We start from the raw sequence: 19437 nt of genomic DNA on the forward strand, positions 1-19437 counted from the left end.
TCCCCTCCCTGACCATCCTGGACGCTGATTGGACAGTATCCTGGGCGTCAGGCTCCGCCCTTGTCCTATCAACTCCAATCACTATCGAGATTTTCAAGTTTAGTTCCACCTTTTCGGGTTGCCTTTCTACCAATGGGTCCCAGAGTCCCGCCTCCGGGCTTCTCCGCTGGGGGGGTGAGGGGCGGGGGGCGGGGCGGAAAAACACGCTCGTCGCTCGTCACGTGTGGTCACGCGCGATCACATGCCCGGCCCGCTTCCGGGTGGGTCTGCTTGAAGAAAGCACGTGTGAGGGTGGAAGCGGAAGTACGGTGGGGCCCCGTGCTCCAGGCCTTAGTGGGAGTTGTAGTTCCCGTTCCAGGTCTCGTCCTCGCGGTACTTCCCCAGGTGATTGGCCGCCTGCGGGAGGCGCTGTTTCGCCGTCTGCCGGCCTGGAGTCTCGCTGTCACCAGTGTTGGTGCCTAGAAGCTGTGAGGAGTGATTGGGTCGTGGCCGTTCTGGCTTTCTTAGCGACAGCTTTGTTCTTTCCTTTCTACAGTTGAGTACCTTGGGGTGTGCTGTTATTTTGTTACTCTTATCTTTAGCATTCCCTTCCCGTCTCCTGGCATTTTGCGTGACAAACACTCTGCAATCACTTCTGTTCGCAAGGTTTCTTCTGCATCCTCAACCCACGTTTGTCCATCCTGTGCGCACTTCCGGTGTCCTAAAGAGCAAGGAACTCGTTTTTATTTAGTCTCTGTGCCTTTGCTAAGATCCTTTGCGGTTTCCCTCAGTGTTATTAGCCGCCTGTTGGAATCCCACGGATTCCCAGAACTCGGTTCAAATGCTGTCGCTCCCGTGACTGCCTGGGTTCACTCTCTTCAGAATTCTTCACTCCGAGATGCCCGCTCACTGCTTGTACATGGCTCTACTAGCCTGATTTTTTTTTCTTTTAAAAAATCTTTATTGTTGAAAGTATTACATAGGTCCTCCTTTTCCCCCATGAACTCGTCCAGCCAAATCCTCCCCGCTTCCCTCCCTCCTTCCCAGGCCTTCACCTCCCCATTGTCTGTGTTCTAGGGTTATGTTTATATGCACACAAGTTCATTGGTTGATCTCATCCAACCCACCCTCCCCTGCCTTCCCTCTGAGGTTCAACAGTCTGTTCATGCATTGGATCGGTTTTTGATCATCGGTTTATTTGGTTCCTTAGATTCCACATATGAGTGAGATCATGTGATGCTTATCTTTCTCCGACTGGCTTATTTCACTTAGCATAATACTCTCCAGGTCCATCCATGCTGCTGCAAATGGTAAGCGTTCTTTCTTTTTTATTGCCGCCTAGTATTCCATTGTGTAAATATACCACAGCTTTTTTTTTTTTATCTGCTCATCTGATGGGCACTTAGGCTGTTTCCAAATCTTAGCTTTTGTAAATTGTGTTGCTATGAGCATAGAGGTGCATATATTCTTTCTGATATGTGTTTTAGGTTTCTTAGGATATATTCCTGAAGTGGGATCACTGGGTCAAATGGAAGTTCCATATTTAATTTTTTGAGGAAACTCCATACTGTTTTCCATAGTGGCCGCACCAGTCTGCATTCCGAGCAGCAGTGTACTAGGGTTCCTTTTTCTCCCCATCCTCGCCAGCACTTGTCATTTGTTGATTTGTCACACCATTCTGACAGGTGTGAGGTGATATCTCATTGTTGTTTTGATTGGCATCTCTCAGATGATTAGTGACTTTGAGCATTTTTTCATATGTCCCTTGGCCATCTGTATGTCCACTTTGGAGAAGTGTCTATGATATGTTTGAAAGTGATAGGGAAGAAAATGTAGATCAGCGGTTCTCAACCTGTGGGTCGCGACCCCTTTGGGGGTCAAACGACCCTTTCACAGGGGTCGCCTAAGACCATCGGAAAACACATATATAATTACATATTGTTTTTGTGATTAATCACTATACTTTAATTATGTTCAATTTGTCACAATGAAAATATATCCTGCATGTCAGATATTTACATTACGATTCATAACAATAGCAAAATTACAGTTATGAAGTAGCAACGAAAACAATTTTATGGTTGGGGGTCACCACAACATGAGGAACTGTATTAAAGGGTCGTGGCATTAGGAAGGTTGAGAACCACTGATGTAGACTGTTCTTGCCTGGTGAACTCCATTTTCTCCGTGAAATAAAAGACAAGGTCACATTGTAAGAATGGAGGAGGAAGTGATAGGTTTGGGATGTACGGAAGTCAGAAGTTTGGAATTTCCACAAAGGGAAAAGAGACATCTGGTTAGAGGCAGTTTTGCTGGTCAGCACTGAGAGCTCAGATGAAGCAAGAGACCCTACATTTTTAGTGACTTCAGTTGTCACTATTGCATGACTGTTGGCAGCAACCTATGTCAGGCTAGTTGTAATAAGCTGTAGGGGATGCTGAAGTGAAGAATATGCTGGATAGAAAAAGATTTGGGAGTAATAGTATATTAGACGGTGAAATAGGTACTGCAGTGAACATTTCTGTTCATTATGGCCCATTTCTCTATGATAGATTCCTAAAATGTATGCCAAGTTAAAAATGTTACCAGATACTACCAGATTACTTTGTGAAAAGATAGAAGCAATAGGTGAGAATACTGATCCTCCCCCCTTCTCAGTTCCATATATTCTCAGTTTTAAATTTTGGCTTATTATTATTGCATACGGGAGAGGGGCATGGTATGTCCCAACTGTGTTTTACTAACTGCTAGTTTGTTTGAGTATCTTCTCAAGTTATTTGTATTTTCCTCTGAATTACCTGTTGTTGCAAGTAATTTCCTTCTATTATTTGTTTTTAGACATTATGGAGACTTTTTTATTCATGTATTTTAAGTTTTAGTAAAGTCAATCTCTCACACTCCCTTGCTGCCCCCATTGTGGATTCTGGTATTCCCCATAGAATCTCCTACCTAGGATCAGACATACATATTCCAAAATTTCTTTCAAGTAAGTTTATATTATTATTATTATTATTATTATTATTATTATTATTATTATTATTATTTTGTTTCACATTTTAATCATAAATTCATTTCTGCTGTTTTGAGTGTAGGTCTAACTTGGAATTGAGAAGTATTCTGAGTTCTGGACCAAGGTCCCGGATTATTGTGAGGGAGGGAGCAGGTGTGAGGATAATAATGACAAGAAGGAGCAGAGTCTGGGACAGATGGCACAGGACTCAAAGGAGCCATTTTTTTGTGTGTGGTAAAATATACATGACATAAAATTTATTATTTTGACCATTTTTAGGTGTATAATTCAGTGACAATTATTTTCATAATGTTTTGCAACCATCACCACTATCTAGTCAAGGAGCTATTTTTGTTGTTGTTAATCCTCACCTGAGGATATTTTTTCCATTGCTTTTTTGAGAGAGTGGAAGGGAAGGGGAGAGACAGAGAGAGAAACATAGATATGAAAGAGACACATTGATTGGTTGCCTTCCAGATGCACTCAACCGGGGCTGGAGCCTCCACTGGAGGTGATGAGAAGTCTCGTGTTGTACAGAGAATCCTTAGACACTCCCTATAGGCCTTTCCAAACTGATTTAGGGACAGTTACCAACAGCGCATATAAGGGCAAAATAAAGACTGATTACAGAGGCAAATTCCTTTGTTTTTGTTGTTGTTTTTTAAAAAATTAAAAGCAGTTGTTTTTTGTTGTTTGTTTTTTAAAATATATTTTTATTTCAGAGAGGAAGGTAGAGGGAGAGATGAAACATTAATGATGAGAGAGAATCATTGATTGGCTGCCTCCTGCATGCACCACACTGGGGATCAAGCCTGCAACCCAGGCATATGCCCTGCCCAGGGAATCAAACAGTGACCTCCTGGTTCATAGGTTGATGCTCAACCACTGAGCCATGCTGGCTGGGCCAGAGGCAGATTCTTTGAAAGAATTTGTGGCGGAAGAGCTGGTTGGAGTGTTCCCTGCCCCACCCCTACCCCTCAAGCCAAGTGAAAAGGGAAGCTAGAGGACACATAGGAGAGCTTGGGCACTGCTTGCTGGACACAGAGTCTTACTTCCTGTCTAGGGGAGGAAAGGTCATCCTGGGGACAAGGTCCTACCCTACAATTGTTCTTTGTCAGGCATCCAGGGCTCTCTGCACTGGTGACCCTTCTGTATCTGGCCCATCATCCTTGCTTTGCTCATGTCTGTCTAACTGCCTACCACATATTGATCTGTGTCTGGGATCTCCTAAAACCCACAGAAGTGTCCCCTGAGAAATAATTAGTATGTGGGTATTGTATCAGTCAGGATTCAACAAGAGAAGCGGATTCAGTAGGAAATATATGTTAAGAAATTGATTGAATGGAGTTGGCTTATGCAGTTGTGGAGTTCGCTAGGCAAGTCCAAAATCCAGAGGGCAGGCTGTCAGGAAGGGCAGACTAGCATCTCCAGCAGGGGCTGAAGCTGCTGTCCACAGGTGGAATTTCTGTTTCACCAGGGAAGCTTCAACTCTGCTCGTAAGACCTTTCATCAATTGAATGGAACCCACCCAAATTATCTATGAAAGTCTCTCTTACTTAAAGTCACCTGGTTGTAGATTTTAATCACATCTACAAAATACCCTCAAAGCAACATCTGATTAGTGTTTGAGTAATGGGGGACTGTTTGCCTAGCCAAGTGTACACACAAAATAATGGCCAGATAAAAACCAGCCAGAAAAACTTTGCCCTTTTCTTCTAATCTCTGTTTCCTGAGGGTGGAGGGTTGCCTCACTTCCTTACTGCTGGTCTGTTGAAACAAGGATCAGAACTGAGGGAAGTGTAGGCAGAAATTTTGAATAGGTTATAAGATTGACATTTTGATTTATATTGGATTAAAATTTTCTGGTATCAATTTGTACACACAAAAAAATCAGGATAAACCAAATGGTCTTACTTTGGTTTCTGCATGTGTATAATTTTATGTTTTTTTTTAAACATTAAGCATTTTATATTCCAATTATACTAACTTGTTTTAATTTCTTCTCTTTCACTAAGTCATCACTTTTAGAACTGATGTGTAATAACCTCATTACTGTATTTAATTTCCCTCTTGTGGTCAAAGCCAATGATTGCAGTGATAATGACAGTTGCTAAAAACTCAGCCCAAGGCTATTTCAGAGGGCACTGAGTTAAGATATTCTTTAGTTTTTGTGTGTGTGTGTTTTAAATGGTCAATCAAGGGTAGAATATCCGCTGTTCAATCACTAGAGGAAAGAATATTTTTTAATTATCTTGATTCTAGAATAATTCATGCATTGTTTTTACCTTAGATATGAAGAGTTCATTTGTGTCCTGTCATTCCCTTTGTCACTACAGTGGGGCCTTGACTTAGGAGTGTCCCGACTAACGTGTTTTTTCGAGATACGAGCCGTCTCTCAGCCGATTTTTTGCTTTGAGTTGCAAGCTAAAATTCGGGTTACGTACGAGCCAGCTTCAGATACTCCACCGCTAGTTGGTGCAGCGAATGTCACAATGATTTGACATACTTGAGGTACGAGCTCCGTCACGGAACGAATTAAACTCGTAAGTCAAGGCCCCACTGTATACATTTTTAAGGTAGAGATCTAGAATAATTTAATTAGCAAGATTGCCTAGACCCTGTATTCAAGGTCACTGCCTGTTAGAATCCTATTATCTATCTATCTATCTGTCTATCTATCTATCTATTTTGATTTCAGAAAGGAAGGGAGAGGGAGAGAGAGAGATAGAAACATCAGTGATGAGAGAGAATCATTGATTGGCTACCTCCTGCACACCCCCTTCTGGAGATCGAGCTGGCAACCTGGGCATGTGCCCTTGATTGGAATCAAACCTGGGACCCCTCAGTCTGCCAACGCTCTATCCACTGAGCCAAACTGGCTAGGAAAGAATCGAATCATTCTAATCCTCGAATGATACTGAGTGGGTAAGAAAAAAAAACCAAGTAACATTCCATAGCAAGGAAAGTGGAAATATCAGTGGTAGGAAGCTCATTAGTGAAGAAAAGAACAAAAGAAGGTAAAGCAGAAACATATCATATCTATACTAATAAAAGGGTAATATGCTAATTAGACCGGCAGACCTTCTGGGAGACCTTCTGGGTGTCCTTCTGGACAAAGCCATTGTGGCGGGGCCTAGGCAGAAGTGGTTAGGGGCGATCAGGCCAGGAGGGGAGGGCAGTTGGGGGTGAGCAGGCCAGCAGGGTGGGCAGTTAGGGGCGAGCAGGCTGGGGAGGGGGGCAGTTGGGGTGATCAGACTGGCGGGGGCGGGCAGTTAGGGGTGATCAGGCCAGAAGGGGGGTGCAGTTGGGGGCAATCAGGCCGGCAGGCAGAGTGGTAAGGGGCGATCAGGCAGGCAGGCAGGCAGGTGAGCAGTTAGGAGCCAGCGGTCCGGATTGCGAGGGGGGATGTCCGACTGCCAGTTGTCCCACAGGGATCGGGCCTAAACTGGCAATCGGACATCCCCCAAAGGGGTCCTGGATTGGAGAGGGTTCAGGCTGGGCTGAGGGACCCGCCGCCGCCCCCCCCCCCCCCGCATGAATTTCGTGCACTGGGCCTCTAGTAGTAGTAGTAGTAATAGTATGAATATCCAAGTACCTTTTTTCTTTTTTTTTACTCTGCATTGAGTTTCTCTTAGAGAGGAATGCTGTTTTACTCAAATTTGTATCATACCATGAAATATAAATATTTTGGGAATAAATCTTCTCAGTTCAGGAGATACAAGTAATGATTTGCAACAAATATACCCTTTAAGTACATTTGAAGTCATGATTTCCATATGAACAAAGAAAAAAATGATGGAATGTATTATAATCCTTTTATCCTATTTCCTTTAGCCACACCTCTAATTTCTTTTATATTCTATGCTCTGGATTGATGCTTAATTGACACAAATTATAATGTTTATTCATCTCTGAAGCATGTTTTCTCCTGCCCTCTTGTCTGAAGTGGGTTGGAGAGGCAGCATAGTTTGAGGTTATGAGTGTGGACTTGGGAGGCAGACTTCTTGGTATTAAATTCTGGTCTTGCCATTTACTAGCTGAATCAGTTTGTGCAAGTTATATCACTCTGTGCCTCTGTTTTCTCACTTGTTATAATAGTACTTGATTCATAGGGTTGATATATTAATACGTGTTAGGTTCTTAGAATAGAACCAGGAACAAAAATGACAGCTTTTATTTTATTTTTTCTTAGCCTGGAGACAGAGCTAAGGATGCTTGAATTTCAAAGTCCTTGAGTTTTTAGCTTATACCATCCAAGATACTGTTAAACTAAATCAAATGGAGACAAGGACTCGTAGGACTTCCCCAGAGATCTTACCTTTATAAAATCCTGAAGCTTTGGCACCTCCATCCATATATTTACTCTATCTGAATACCTCCTTGAGCTTATATCTAGTCTTTGATCCTGGCTCAAAGTTCCAGAAAAAAGGTGATCCAGTCTAATATTTGAGTGCTATATAGTCTTTCTTCTAAGAAAACTCTCTTCTACATGTATCATCACCCCTTCAAAGTTTTCAATCTATCATCCTTTATTGATTCTGAAACCCAAGGTTAACTGACTATTTATATTAGTCAATGGTAACTTTGGCTCTGAGAACACATAACCCCCAATTCAGGTCATGTCCTAGTTAATTATGCTATCTCCTATTTAACTTCGTATTTCCTTAATTCCCTTTAATGTGGAAAGTCTTTTCTAGTTAAGTTAGTATTTTCTTTTCTTATAAAATTTACTCTTTGACTTTTTTTTAAATTAAATCTTTATTGTTCAGATTATTACAGTTGTTCCTCTTTTTCCTCCCCATAACTCCCCTCCACTCAGTTCCCACCCCACCCTCCGCCCTAACTCCCCACCCACTGTCCATAGGTGCACGATTTTTGTCCAGTTTCTTCCTGCATTCCCCTCATCCCTTTCCCCGCTAAGAGTAGTCAGTCCACTCCCTTTCTATGCCTCTGATTCTATTATAATCACCAGTTCATTCTGTTCATCAGATTATTCACTTGATTTTCAGATTCACTTGTTGATAGATGTGTATTTGTTGTTCATAATTTGTATCTTTACCTTTTTCTTCTTCTTCCTCTTCTTAAAGGATACTTTTCAGCATTTCATATAATACTTGTTTGGTGGTAATGAACTCCTTTACCTTTTTCTTATCTGTGAAGCTCTTTATCTGACCTTCAATCCTGAATGATAGCTTTGCTAGATAAAGTAATCTTGGTTGTAGGTTCTTGGCATTCATCACTTTGAATATTTCTTGCCACTCCCTCCTGGCCTGCAAAGTTTCTGTTGAGAAATCAGCTGACATTCATATGGGTACTCCCTTGTAGGACACTGACTTTCTTTCTCTTGCTACTTTTAAGATTCTCTCTTTGTCTTTTGCTCTTGGCATTTTAATTATGATGTGTCTTGGTGTGGTCCTCTTTGGATTCCTTTTGTTTGGGGTTCTCTGCACTTCCTGGACTTGTAATTCTATTTCTTTCACCAGGTAGGGGAAGTTTTCTGTCATTATTTCTTCAAATAGGTTTTCAATATCTTGCTCTCTCTCTTCTTCTGGCACCCCTATAATTCTGATGTTGGTACGCTTGAAGTTGTCCCAGAGGCTCCTTACACTATCTTCGTATTTTTGGATTCATTTTTCATTTTGCTTTTCCGGTTGGGTGTTTTTTGCTTCTTTGTATTTCAAATCGTTGACTTGATTCTTGGGATCCTCTAGTCTGCTGTTGGGATTCTGTATAATCTTTATTTCAGTCAGTGTATGCTTAATTTCTAGTTGGTCCTTTATCACAACCTCGAGGGTCTCATTAGATTTCTTGTAGGTCTCATTAAGTTTATCGGCAGTTTCTAGGAAATTCTTGAAAAACCTTAAAAGTGTGGTTTTGAACTCTATATCCAGTCGTTTGCTTTCCTCCATTTCTGTCATTTGTGTCCTTTTTCTTTGTCTCCGCATTTTTTATGCTTCCCTGTGTTGATAAAGTGGTTTTCTGTGCTGAGTATCCTCTAGGGCCCAGTGGTTCAGCCTCCCCAATTACCTGAGGAGGACACTCTTGGTGCACCCCCTTGTGGTCTTTGTGCACAGTCTTGTTGTAGTTAAGCCTTGATTGTTGTAGGTATCACTGGGAGGAATTGACCTCCAGGCCAATTGGCTGTGAGAATCAGCTGTGTCTGCAGTGGGAGAATTTCTGTGCTGGAGACACCCCTCCGGGGCAAGACTTGCTTCAATGGGGCTTTGGTGCTCACTGAGTCTGCCCCCTGAGTGTGTCCTTTATGGTTCCACTGAGCTGCAAACTGGATGGTCCCACTCTGACCTCTGGGTACACTGGCTCCTGGATCTCTAGGGAGGTGCTAATCTAGCCTCTGCCTTAGGCTATCCAGTAAAAGCCTCCCTGCAGGGCTTGGGCGGGACAGGTCCCACGGGATCAATAGGGCGGGGCTAGCATTTATGGCTGCTCTCAGAGGCTCCGCTTCTCAGTGTCTCGGCAATTGCTGCAAGCCCCTCGGAGAGAAAGCTGCCCTCGAGTTCCAACCGATGCCAGACAGTCCTGCTTCTCCTGCATGAGTCTGGGTCCCCTGAGACTCACCAGGAACTGGAGCTCAGAGCCTGAGACTCCCTCCCGATTGAAAACGACAACCGCGCCCTCAGCCGCCAGCCCGCTCCGTGTGCGCCTCTGTACCTTAGTATTTTACTTCTGCACTGCACCTCCTCTGAGTCTCGGTATGCTTTTCTCTTTCCTTCTAGTTGTAGAATTTCTACTCAGTCAGCCTTCCTGTGGTTCTGGATGATGTCCATTCTGTCTTTTAGATGTATTTTTGAAGTGGTTGTTCGAGGCAGCAAACTCTGGTGTTTACCTATGCCGCCATCTTGGTTTCTCCCACTCTTTGACTTTTTGAAGGGTATTCCCATGACCAAACACATTTTACACTATTTTAGTACATATTTTAATATTTTCTTCTTTTCCCTGCAACACCTACAGGAAGCCTACTCTGTACAACACTAAGCCTACTCTATGAACAACACTGTAACATTCTTCATTTTCTGAAGTCGCTCAGCCCTTGATTGCTATACATTTTTATTTCATGAATTTTATTTTATATGGAAATGTAATAAATGTTTATTGAATGACTACAGATACCATGATAAAGATTGACTAGAAAAAAAGGTGTATTCATTAAGCTTCAGAGTTACAAAAACTTTTTTCTTCCATGGAGACCCGACTTTGTGGAACAGGAACTCCAGCAAAGCCATTTTCATTGAGGTAGTCTTCACTCATTTCCTTGATCTGTGTGTGATAGTGGAAAGAATAAAAAATTAAGATAAACTTGGATTTTCTGATCAATGAAGATTCCTTTTCTTAGATCTGGGTAGTATAGTGTCTAAGGAAACCAATTAGTATAGTGGGCAACAAGATCCATTACTTATAATGATCAAATCAGCAATCCTCTGAACTATCTGAGGTTTAACCAGCAGTGTTCTCTCCAAATAAATGCAATTTTCTATAATAAGTTACACCATGAGCAATATGATGTCTATGAAGAATGTTGAGCCAATATTTTATGGAGGAGATTTGAGGAACAAAACAAAGGGGTTCTGACTGCATTTGGAAGGAGTGTGAATTACTTACCTTTGCTGCAAGGAGCATTGTACTCAGCAATTGCAAACTCATCTGCATAAAAACAAAATCATTAGGTGAAGTGAGAGATAGCAAACATTTATGGGATATAGGTTAGTGAAATGATATTATGGGAAAAATTGTATTTTGTCAGAAACATCAGCAGCATTCATTTGATGCATTGTTGGCTGCCTTATATTGTTAACTTTTCAAATACAGTACATTATGTTTCCTTTACTCTGTACTCCTGAAGGACAGTTCAATGTTGAACTTATTTAAATCAAATATTGTTGTACAGTTGATTTAGCTGAAGAAAAGGGAACTAAATTTCTTACAGATATTTTGTATTAATTGCTATCTTTACATTATAGGCAGTTTCTATAATCCTATCTAATAATAGAGAAACATGGTAATTAACCGTAACTTCCCTACCCTTCCCATTGGCTAATCAGCGAGTTATGCAGATTAACTGCCAACCAAGATGCGGCCGCAGCCAGGCAGCTGAAGTGAACAGGAGGCTTGCTTGCTCCAGTGAAGGAGGAAGCCAATGTTCCCCGCCTGCCACTGCCGGCCTCTCAGCTTGTACTCTAAGAAACAATGTTGCAATTATAGAAACTAAACAAGCCCAAGAAACCTGCTTTCAGCTGTCAGAGCTGGAGTTGCAACAGAGTTTCAATTATAGAACCCAAACAAACCCAGATACCTGCTTTCAGAAGCCGAGGTCTCAGAGCTGGAGCCGAGCCTCAGAGCTAAAGCTGGCTCTAGGCTCAAGTGACAGCCATAGAAGGTAAATAAATCCAAGAATAAAAAAAAGAAAAAAGGAGAGGTTGGGAGCTTCAGTCACCCGCCAGCCTGAAAACGGCCCTCATCCCCTCATCCAGGCTGGTCAGGCACCCCAGTGGGGACCCCCAGCCTGATCCGGGACACCCTCAGGGCAAACCAGCCGGCCCCCACCCATGCACCAGGCCGCTATCCTATATAGTAAAAGGGTAATATGCAAATTGACCCTAACAGCAGAACAACTTGGAATGACTGGTCACTATGACACACACTGACCACCAGTGGGAAGACACTCAATGCAGGAGCTGCCCCCTGGTGGTCAGGGCACTCTCACACGGGGGAGCTCTGCTCAGCCACAAGCCAGGCTGATGGCTGCCAGTACAGCGATGGTGGTGGGAGCCTCTCCTGCCTCCTCAGCAGCGCTAAGGATGTCCGACTGCAGTTTAGACCTGCTCCCCACTGGTAAGTTGACATCCCCCTAGGGCTGCCGGGCTGCCAGAGGGATGTCTGATTGCCATCTTAGTCCCAATCCCCCGGGGAGCGGGCCTAAGCCAGCAGGTGGTTATCCCCCGAGTGGTCCCAGACTGCGAGAGGGCACAGGCCGGGCTGAGGGACCCCCCTCACCCCACCGAGTGCACAAATTTTTGTGTACCAGGCCTCTAGTGTATGTATAGAAGGCAAAGACAGGAGAATCAGATTTGATAAAGACAAAACGAAGTGCTAAGAACTATTAATGTAATGAATTTCCCCTACATGTTTCTGAAATCTAAATTTCTGTGATCAGGAATTTAATTTGTATGTAAAAATTGCTCACACTCACCTGTCTCATAGTAATCATAGACTTTCACTATGGCCGGTTTGAGATCTCTTACTGGGATATCTTGGAGAACCGTGAAGGACAAGCTCAGAGTCTGATTTGTCACCTAGAAAGCAAAAGGGAATTAAATGAGCTTTCTTCTCTTTTCTTTGAATGACTTTAAATATTCATTTGTTTGGTGAAAAAACTTTTTAAATTATTATTATTTTTATTTCTGCTTAATCATCACCCGAGTATATTTTCCCATTGATTTTTAGAGAGATTGGAATGGAGGGGGAGAGACACAGAGAGAGAAACATTTATGTGAGAGAGACACATCGATTGGTTGCCTCCATCATGCACACTGAACAGGGCCGGGCATCGAGCCTGCAACTGAGGTATGTGCCCTTGACCACAATCAAACCTGGGATCCTTCAGTCCACAGGCCAATATTCTATTCACTGAGCCAAACTGGCTAGGGCAAAACCCCATTAAAAAAAATCAACTAACAGGGTTCTTAAATTGTGCAGAAAGCTCCCCAATTGTTTCTTAAACAAATAAAACAATTCATATATCCCCATCAATGTTTTGTTCATAGAGGTGAATGATATATGATTTTTATTGATTGGATAGCTATGTTTATTTTTGAATATCCAGAAATTTGGCACCATTTAATTTCTCTATCTTGCAGAAATACTTGTGTTGACTCAAAAAGGAATATAAAAGGTCAAGAATTGTAACCTTGTTTAAGTTTCATAAATTTGTAAATTATAATATTCATCCATCTATAAATAAATAAACTATGTACAACATATAAATATAAAATTAGAGTGGCTTATTGGTGAGCTGATCTATTTACTTTATGGCCCACGTCCTTGCTGAAATTGACAGTATTTTCCCCTTTTATATTGTTGATGTATTATTGATATAATAATTGACAAACCCAATGGTACTTCCTTACATTACTCAGAATAACTTGAGGATATAATAAGCATATTTGGTAGAGAATTTCTTGCTTATAAAGTCCTAGAAATATGACTATCCCAATATTATAATAAGCCATTTCTTTCCATAGCCCCAGATGAAATATAAATAAAGAAGGAGAAGAGAACATATACTGGAATTAATGTTAGAATTCTCAAATATTTAGCATAGAAGTGATGTCTCAAAAATGTCTTCATTCATTTCCTAGATATCTCCCTTAGAAGGATTATCTTTACTGGAGGCCTGGTGCATGAATTCATGCACCAGTGGGGTCCCTTGGCCTGGCCTGTGGGATTGGCTGAAACCGGCCCTCCAACATCCCCTGAGGGGTCCTGGATTGCGAGAGGGTGCAGGCCAGGCTGAGGGACCCCACCGGTGCACAATCGGGGCTGGGGAGGCACACGGGAGGTTGGCCAGTCTGGGAGGTACTGCAGGAGAGCTCCAGGGTGTGTCTGGCCCATCTTGCTCAGTCCCAATAGGATGGAACCCAGCAGCAAGCTAACCTACCAGTTGGAGCATCTGACCCCTGGTGGTCAGTGCATGTCATAGTGAGTGGTAGAGTGGCCTTAGCATATCAGCATATTATGCTTTGATTGTTTAAACCGAAGACTGGACGACCGGACACTTAGCATATTAGGCTTTTATTATATAGGATTTTTTGCAACTAGAGTGGCAGGACTCTCACCTTATCTAGGTAAATCAAAACATGGTTGTTGCTGACTTCTGTTCGGCTCACATCATCAGATCTTTCAAGCTGAAGAACATGAAGACATTGCAAATGTTAATAAACAGAAGGAAGTCCCTGGGAAACCCAGAGAAAAGAAGAATTTTTATTACCAAATTATATTAAGCCTGAGGATAATATTTCTTTTAATATTTTTTTGTAAGTAAAGACAATAATGTTGTACAATTAAAAATAAAAGTTAATTGGGATGTAGGGTTTAATATGGCCTATGTGTAAAGTTGATTCATCTAAAGAAAAGGAACTAAATATTCTAAACTTGGGAATTGCATATATTTCAAGGTTTAATTCACATTCTATTTTTTAATCAGGAGGTGATTTTTGTTTTTGTTACTTCTTTTGCTTGCTCTAATTTATAGCAATCTCATTTTGTCTGACCTTCTGTAATAGTTATAGTTTATGTCAATCTGTCATTTCCATATATTTTTCACTGGTTTATATGTAGATACTTTACCTTCAAGATTCTGAGCTACATGAAAGTAGGAACCTGTTGACATTATTTTTCTAGTAGGTGTGGCTTCCAGCAGTGTGTTATGCTCATGGAGGCAGCAATACAAACATGCTACATTATATTTCTAAGTTTGGAGAAAGTACCAGTCTTTCATAGAGGTTGATTTAATAGGGTTATAATATATTGCCTTAGTCTAGAAAAATAGAAAACAAAAAATAAAATCGAGACTCCTACCATTTTCACAGTTGGTTTCAGGGGAATGAAGCCAGATACCATCTTCACATCAACAATCGCCATGTTGGAGGCAGGACGGTTCCCAGTGTAACTGAAGATCCAGGGAAGGAAGGAATTGGGGTTTTCTTTGTTATTAAAGAGTCTTTTTTTTCTATTTCCACAGTAAGCACTCAACAGCCCTAAAAGGTTCATGGGAGTCTTCCTAAGTGTCTTACTCAAGTGGTTCAGAAAACTGGCTCTGCATTAGATTTTTAGGGAGCCTGTTCATGCCACAGATCAGGCCTACTTCTAGACCTGATGAATCAGAATTCCACATGTGTGGACTCTGAGGATGTGTGTTTTCAGAAAGCTCTACAAGTGATGCATAGCTGGACTTGAGACCTCTAACCTGTGTCAGTTATTTGATACATGTACTTTATCTTAACTTTTTTCCTGAATAGTATCTCCAACCAGGTTTTAATATTCTTGGGTACAGACACATTTTCTTTTTGTCCATTGAGGCATTTTATTTGCACATATGTATGACATTCTCAGAAAAATATTCCCAGGATTTTCCCTCCTTTGTGTTTTCATCTTGCTTCTTCATGGTCCATGATGCCCGCTGAGGTTGTCAGTACAATAAAACCAATTGATGGGATGGAAGCAGGTTTTCCTGCCATTTTTCTAGATCTTTGCGTTGCATATAACATCTGGGGCCGATTACTCCACACTTGTTTAACCTGCCTGTGAGGTTCACAGTAATTTTCCCAGCTCTATAGTCATCAGTAATTTTAAATTTGCCAATGAAACCATGTTGCATCATCACAGTTAGGAACTGGAGCATGACTTTGGAGCATGGCCTACTAAGAATGTAGCATTTGCCTCTCTTTTCAGCATTGTTGATACTCCTGAGAGCATCAGCCAGGACATTCATGTGCACCCTTATGATGGCATAGAAGGAAGGCAGGAAGAGTGACAGATACATTTTTTATAAGCCCTGTAGCTCTTTGAGTACTGTTGTGTGTGTATGTATCTCTATATCTACATATCTATATATCTGTATATCTATATATCTCCATATATGTATTTTCCCCCAAACTGTTTTTTTTTGGTATATAGTCTGAAATTTAATGATTGCCAGTAGAAATTTTTACTAGAGAGGCATGATTTCCTTCTATTCATGCTTTTCAAGAATTCCTCATCTCACTTTTTCTCCCTGGCTACTTGAAGATTGCTGCCATCATGAACGACACAGTAACTACCCAGACCAGGAAGTTCATGACCAACAGACTACTGTGGAAACAAACGGTCATTGACATCCTTTACCCTGTGAAGGCAGCAGTACCTCAGACAGAAATTCGGGGAAAACTAGCCAAACTGTATAAGACCACATCATCGTTGTCTTTGGATTCAGAATCCATTTTGGTGGTGGCAAGACAACTGGCTTTGGCAGCATTTATGATTCTTGGATTACGCAAAAAAAATGAACCTAAATATAGACTTGTAAGACATGGCCTGTATGGGAAGAAAAAGACCTCAAAAAAATACAAAAAGCAAAAAACAAAAAAACAGGGAAAGGAATGCAAGAACAGAATAAAGAAAGTCAGGGGGACTGCAAAGGCCAATGTGAGTGCTGGCAAAAGTGAACTGGAGATGGGACAGCAGAAGGAGTAAAGATTCTTCAGTGACTTTATTTGTGGTGACTGTGCAGATTTTAATGAAGGGATTAATAAACTAAATACTTAAAAAATAAAAAAATTATTCCTCATGTCTTTTCTGGATAAGGCAAGAATAATATAGGGTTTCACTACAGTAGAATAAAATTAGGATGAATCATTACATTATAATGAAATGAGAAATCCAGGTCAGGGGCAAGGGATAATGATCTACCTTTACTTATTATTGAGGGAAATTAATAACCTTTAAATAATGAGGTATGACAATAATGGATTCTGAAAGTAGAGGAAGGACAATGTAAACCTCATCACTGAGAAGTTCTGTATCAACATAAGAACGTATTACTTTTTTGGTAAATGTAGTACAAACATTCACCATCCCAGTCCTCGGCTTAGTGAGGAGTTCCAGTAAGAAGATTGGTTGTTATACACAGAATTAAGTGATTCAGTCAGAAAGTCTTACCTGACATTCAGTGCGACCTGGAAGGTGGTGTGGGCTTTGGGTCCTTCACATGTTTGGGGCAGAGTCTGTACCCCCAAAGCAAATGGGAACTCTTCTTTTTGGGGGAGAATATTATATTTCAAGGATGTCTGTGGAACATCAAAGACAAATATTTGTGTTTTCCCCTTCCCCATTATTTCTCCCAATTTTCTCAACACTTTTTGATTTGTTCCATCATTTCCTGAATTAGAACTTTTCAGGGAGAATGGTTACTAAGAACCCTCTGTCCTCATCTGCTCCAAGAGTCTCACCTGGAGGTAGACACACCCTTTTCCTGTTGCTGTCATGCTGTAATCTCCAGGCACCTTTGGCAATGAAATCTGCTGCAGTAACAAGCGGTTGTCGTTGTCCACTTGGAAATTTGTGGAAAATGTCCCTGAAGATTGAATGGTCACCTGTACAGCCTTCCCAGTCCTGGTGAAAGTAGCTGCTCCATATTTGGACAAAGCATGGAGAGCCACCACTGTGTCCTGAGAGAGACAAGTGAGAGAACCTCTTAGGTATGATAACCCTTTGAGGACTCAGAGGCCCAAGTTAACTGCCACAAAAGGGCCTTTGATTTCCTATTTCCCTCACTACTTAAACACTGGAGTTCTAATTTCATTACTTGTTAGAATCCTTAAATAGATGACAGCACCATAATATTCACATAGCTTCCATGGACTATATGCCCTAAATTTTATTTCATTTCTCATAAAATTGATCCTTTTCCTTCTATAAATACACTTGGGATATAAAATGTAGAAAATATACACATAAATTGGAATCATTTATAGGCATTAGCTATTTGCCTAAATTTTTTTTATTTTGGTGAATAATATTTTTTATTCATCAAATAGTTTTTTTGTCAAATATTATAAAGCTTAGTCATAACTATGCATTTTTCTTTTGTATTCTTTTTTATTGTTTAAGGTATTACATATGTTTCCTTTTTCCCCCATAGACCCCCTCCCTGGTCACGCCCACTCACCAGTGCATCCTCCCCTAGCATCTGTGTCCATTGGTTATGCTTATATGCATGCATACAAGTCCTTTGGTTCATCTCTTACCCAACCCCCACACCCTCCCCTGCCATTCCTCTGAGGTTTGACTGTCTGTTCGATGCTTCCCTGTCTCTGGATCTATTTTTGTTCATCAGTTCATGTTGTTCACTATATTCCGTAAATGCATGAGATCATGTGATATTGGATTATTCTTAAGTATTAATTACTGTACACATTAAAAGTATAGATTATATATATAAGAGGCCCAGTGCATGAAATTCATGCACTGGAGGCGGGGGTGGTCCCTCAGCCTGGCCTGGGCCCTCTCGCAGTTCAAGACCCCTTGGGGAATGTCTGCCTGCTGGCTTAGGTCCACTCCCCGTGGGGATCGGACCTAAGCCGGCAGGCGGATATCCCTCTCATAGTCTGGGAGCCCTCGCTCCTTACTGCCTGCTTGCTTGCTGCTCCTTACCTCTCAGCTCACTGCACCTTAGTGCTGCTGTGGAGGTGAGAGAGGCTCCTGCCACCACCGCTGTGCTCACCAACCATGAGCCCAGCCCCTGACTGAGCGGCGCTCCCCCTGTTGGATTGCACTGACCACCAGGGGGCAGCTCCTGCATTGAGCGTCTGCCCCCTGATGGTCAGTGCACATCATAGCGACCGGTCCTTCTGGTCATTCCTCTGTAAAGGTCGCTTAGGCTTTTATTTTATCTATATCTATATCTATATCTATATCTATATCTATATCTATATCTATATCTATATCTATATCTATATCTATATCTATATCTATATCATCTATATCTATACACAGTATATATATATAATACACTTTTTTCACTTTTAATGACATATTGAGAAAAACAGTAAAAATAAGTTGAGTTAACACTCTTGAAGCATTTGAAAACTTAACAATTTTGGTTATACCAAAGTTCAGCTGTGCTGTAGCCCCCAAATTAAATTCTCTGCTGCTGAGGTCAGTGTCTCAAAGAGCTCTTGAAAGAGTCCTTTGTAACCATGATCAAGGTGATGTTTCAGTTTCTTCAAAGGAAATAATTATAATTATCCCTTGATTTATTGGCATTTTTATTTGGCTTTTCTTCTTTTTTTTTTTTACTGGAAGTTTGAATTCTCCTTTTAATATTCATATTTTTAATTCTCATCAACATTGAACCTGGGTGACATCCTGAAATTATATATATAAAATCCAAAGCTACCATTATGACTGGTCGACTGAATGACCGGTCATATGATGATGCACTGACCACCAGGGGGCAGATGGTTAATGCAGGAGTTGCCCCCCTGGTGGTCAGTGCACTCCTACAGCCAACCTCTCTCGGTCACTCCCACCAGCTGGCCAGTCCCGATCAGCCCCAGTTTCTGGCCAGGCCCAGGGACCCCAGCCATGCAGAAATTCATGCACCGGGTCTCTAGTATATTTATAAGAAATAAATGCTGACCATTCTAACAACATTTTTTAGTTTTTTTCCATTCATATGAAACAATACAACATTAAGTATAATGAAGAAAGCATAGAATGGCATTTTGTAATGGGTGTGTAGGCTAACACCTAAATTCTCTGAAGATAAAAACTTTTTGCTGTGTAATTATTGATAAATTTTCTAGATATAAAGTTATATTGTTAGGATCAGGAGGTTGGATGAATAAAGATAGTTCTTTATGCTTCTGATGAATAAATGGGTAGAGGAAGCATAA

At 41.3% G+C, this 19437-nt stretch overlaps 2 protein-coding genes and 2 pseudogenes across 2 annotated transcripts in view; 1 reads left to right on the forward strand and 3 right to left on the reverse strand.

Moving 5' to 3' along the window:
• Positions 1-354: 354 nt before the first annotated feature.
• On the forward strand, positions 355-16346 carry LOC132227258 (small ribosomal subunit protein eS24-like; annotated as a pseudogene).
• The window catches only part of LOC132227257 (alpha-2-macroglobulin-like), a 208403-nt gene continuing 199003 nt past the window's right edge, over positions 10038-19437 (reverse strand). Inside the window, exon 37 of the transcript XR_009451155.1 lies at positions 10038-10175. The gene's annotated coding sequence lies outside the window, so the exon portion shown is untranslated. The remainder of the gene's footprint in view (positions 10176-19437) is intronic.
• LOC132227261 (alpha-2-macroglobulin-like) overlaps positions 10123-19437 on the reverse strand; it is a 65366-nt gene continuing 56051 nt past the window's right edge. The window contains exons 30-36 of the mRNA XM_059682169.1: positions 16990-17208; positions 16700-16827; positions 14582-14672; positions 13840-13908; positions 12195-12297; positions 10607-10648; positions 10123-10264 (exon numbers count right to left, since the gene is read on the reverse strand). Of these exons, the coding sequence (XP_059538152.1) occupies positions 10248-10264; positions 10607-10648; positions 12195-12297; positions 13840-13908; positions 14582-14672; positions 16700-16827; positions 16990-17208 (669 nt within the window). The 3' untranslated portion in view covers positions 10123-10247. The remainder of the gene's footprint in view (positions 10265-10606; positions 10649-12194; positions 12298-13839; positions 13909-14581; positions 14673-16699; positions 16828-16989; positions 17209-19437) is intronic.
• The window catches only part of LOC132227259 (small ribosomal subunit protein uS8-like), a 90266-nt pseudogene continuing 85507 nt past the window's right edge, over positions 14679-19437 (reverse strand).

Source organism: Myotis daubentonii, chromosome 2 (genome assembly GCF_963259705.1).
Source record: "Myotis daubentonii chromosome 2, mMyoDau2.1, whole genome shotgun sequence".
In the NCBI taxonomy this organism is placed as follows: Eukaryota; Metazoa; Chordata; class Mammalia; order Chiroptera; family Vespertilionidae; genus Myotis; species Myotis daubentonii.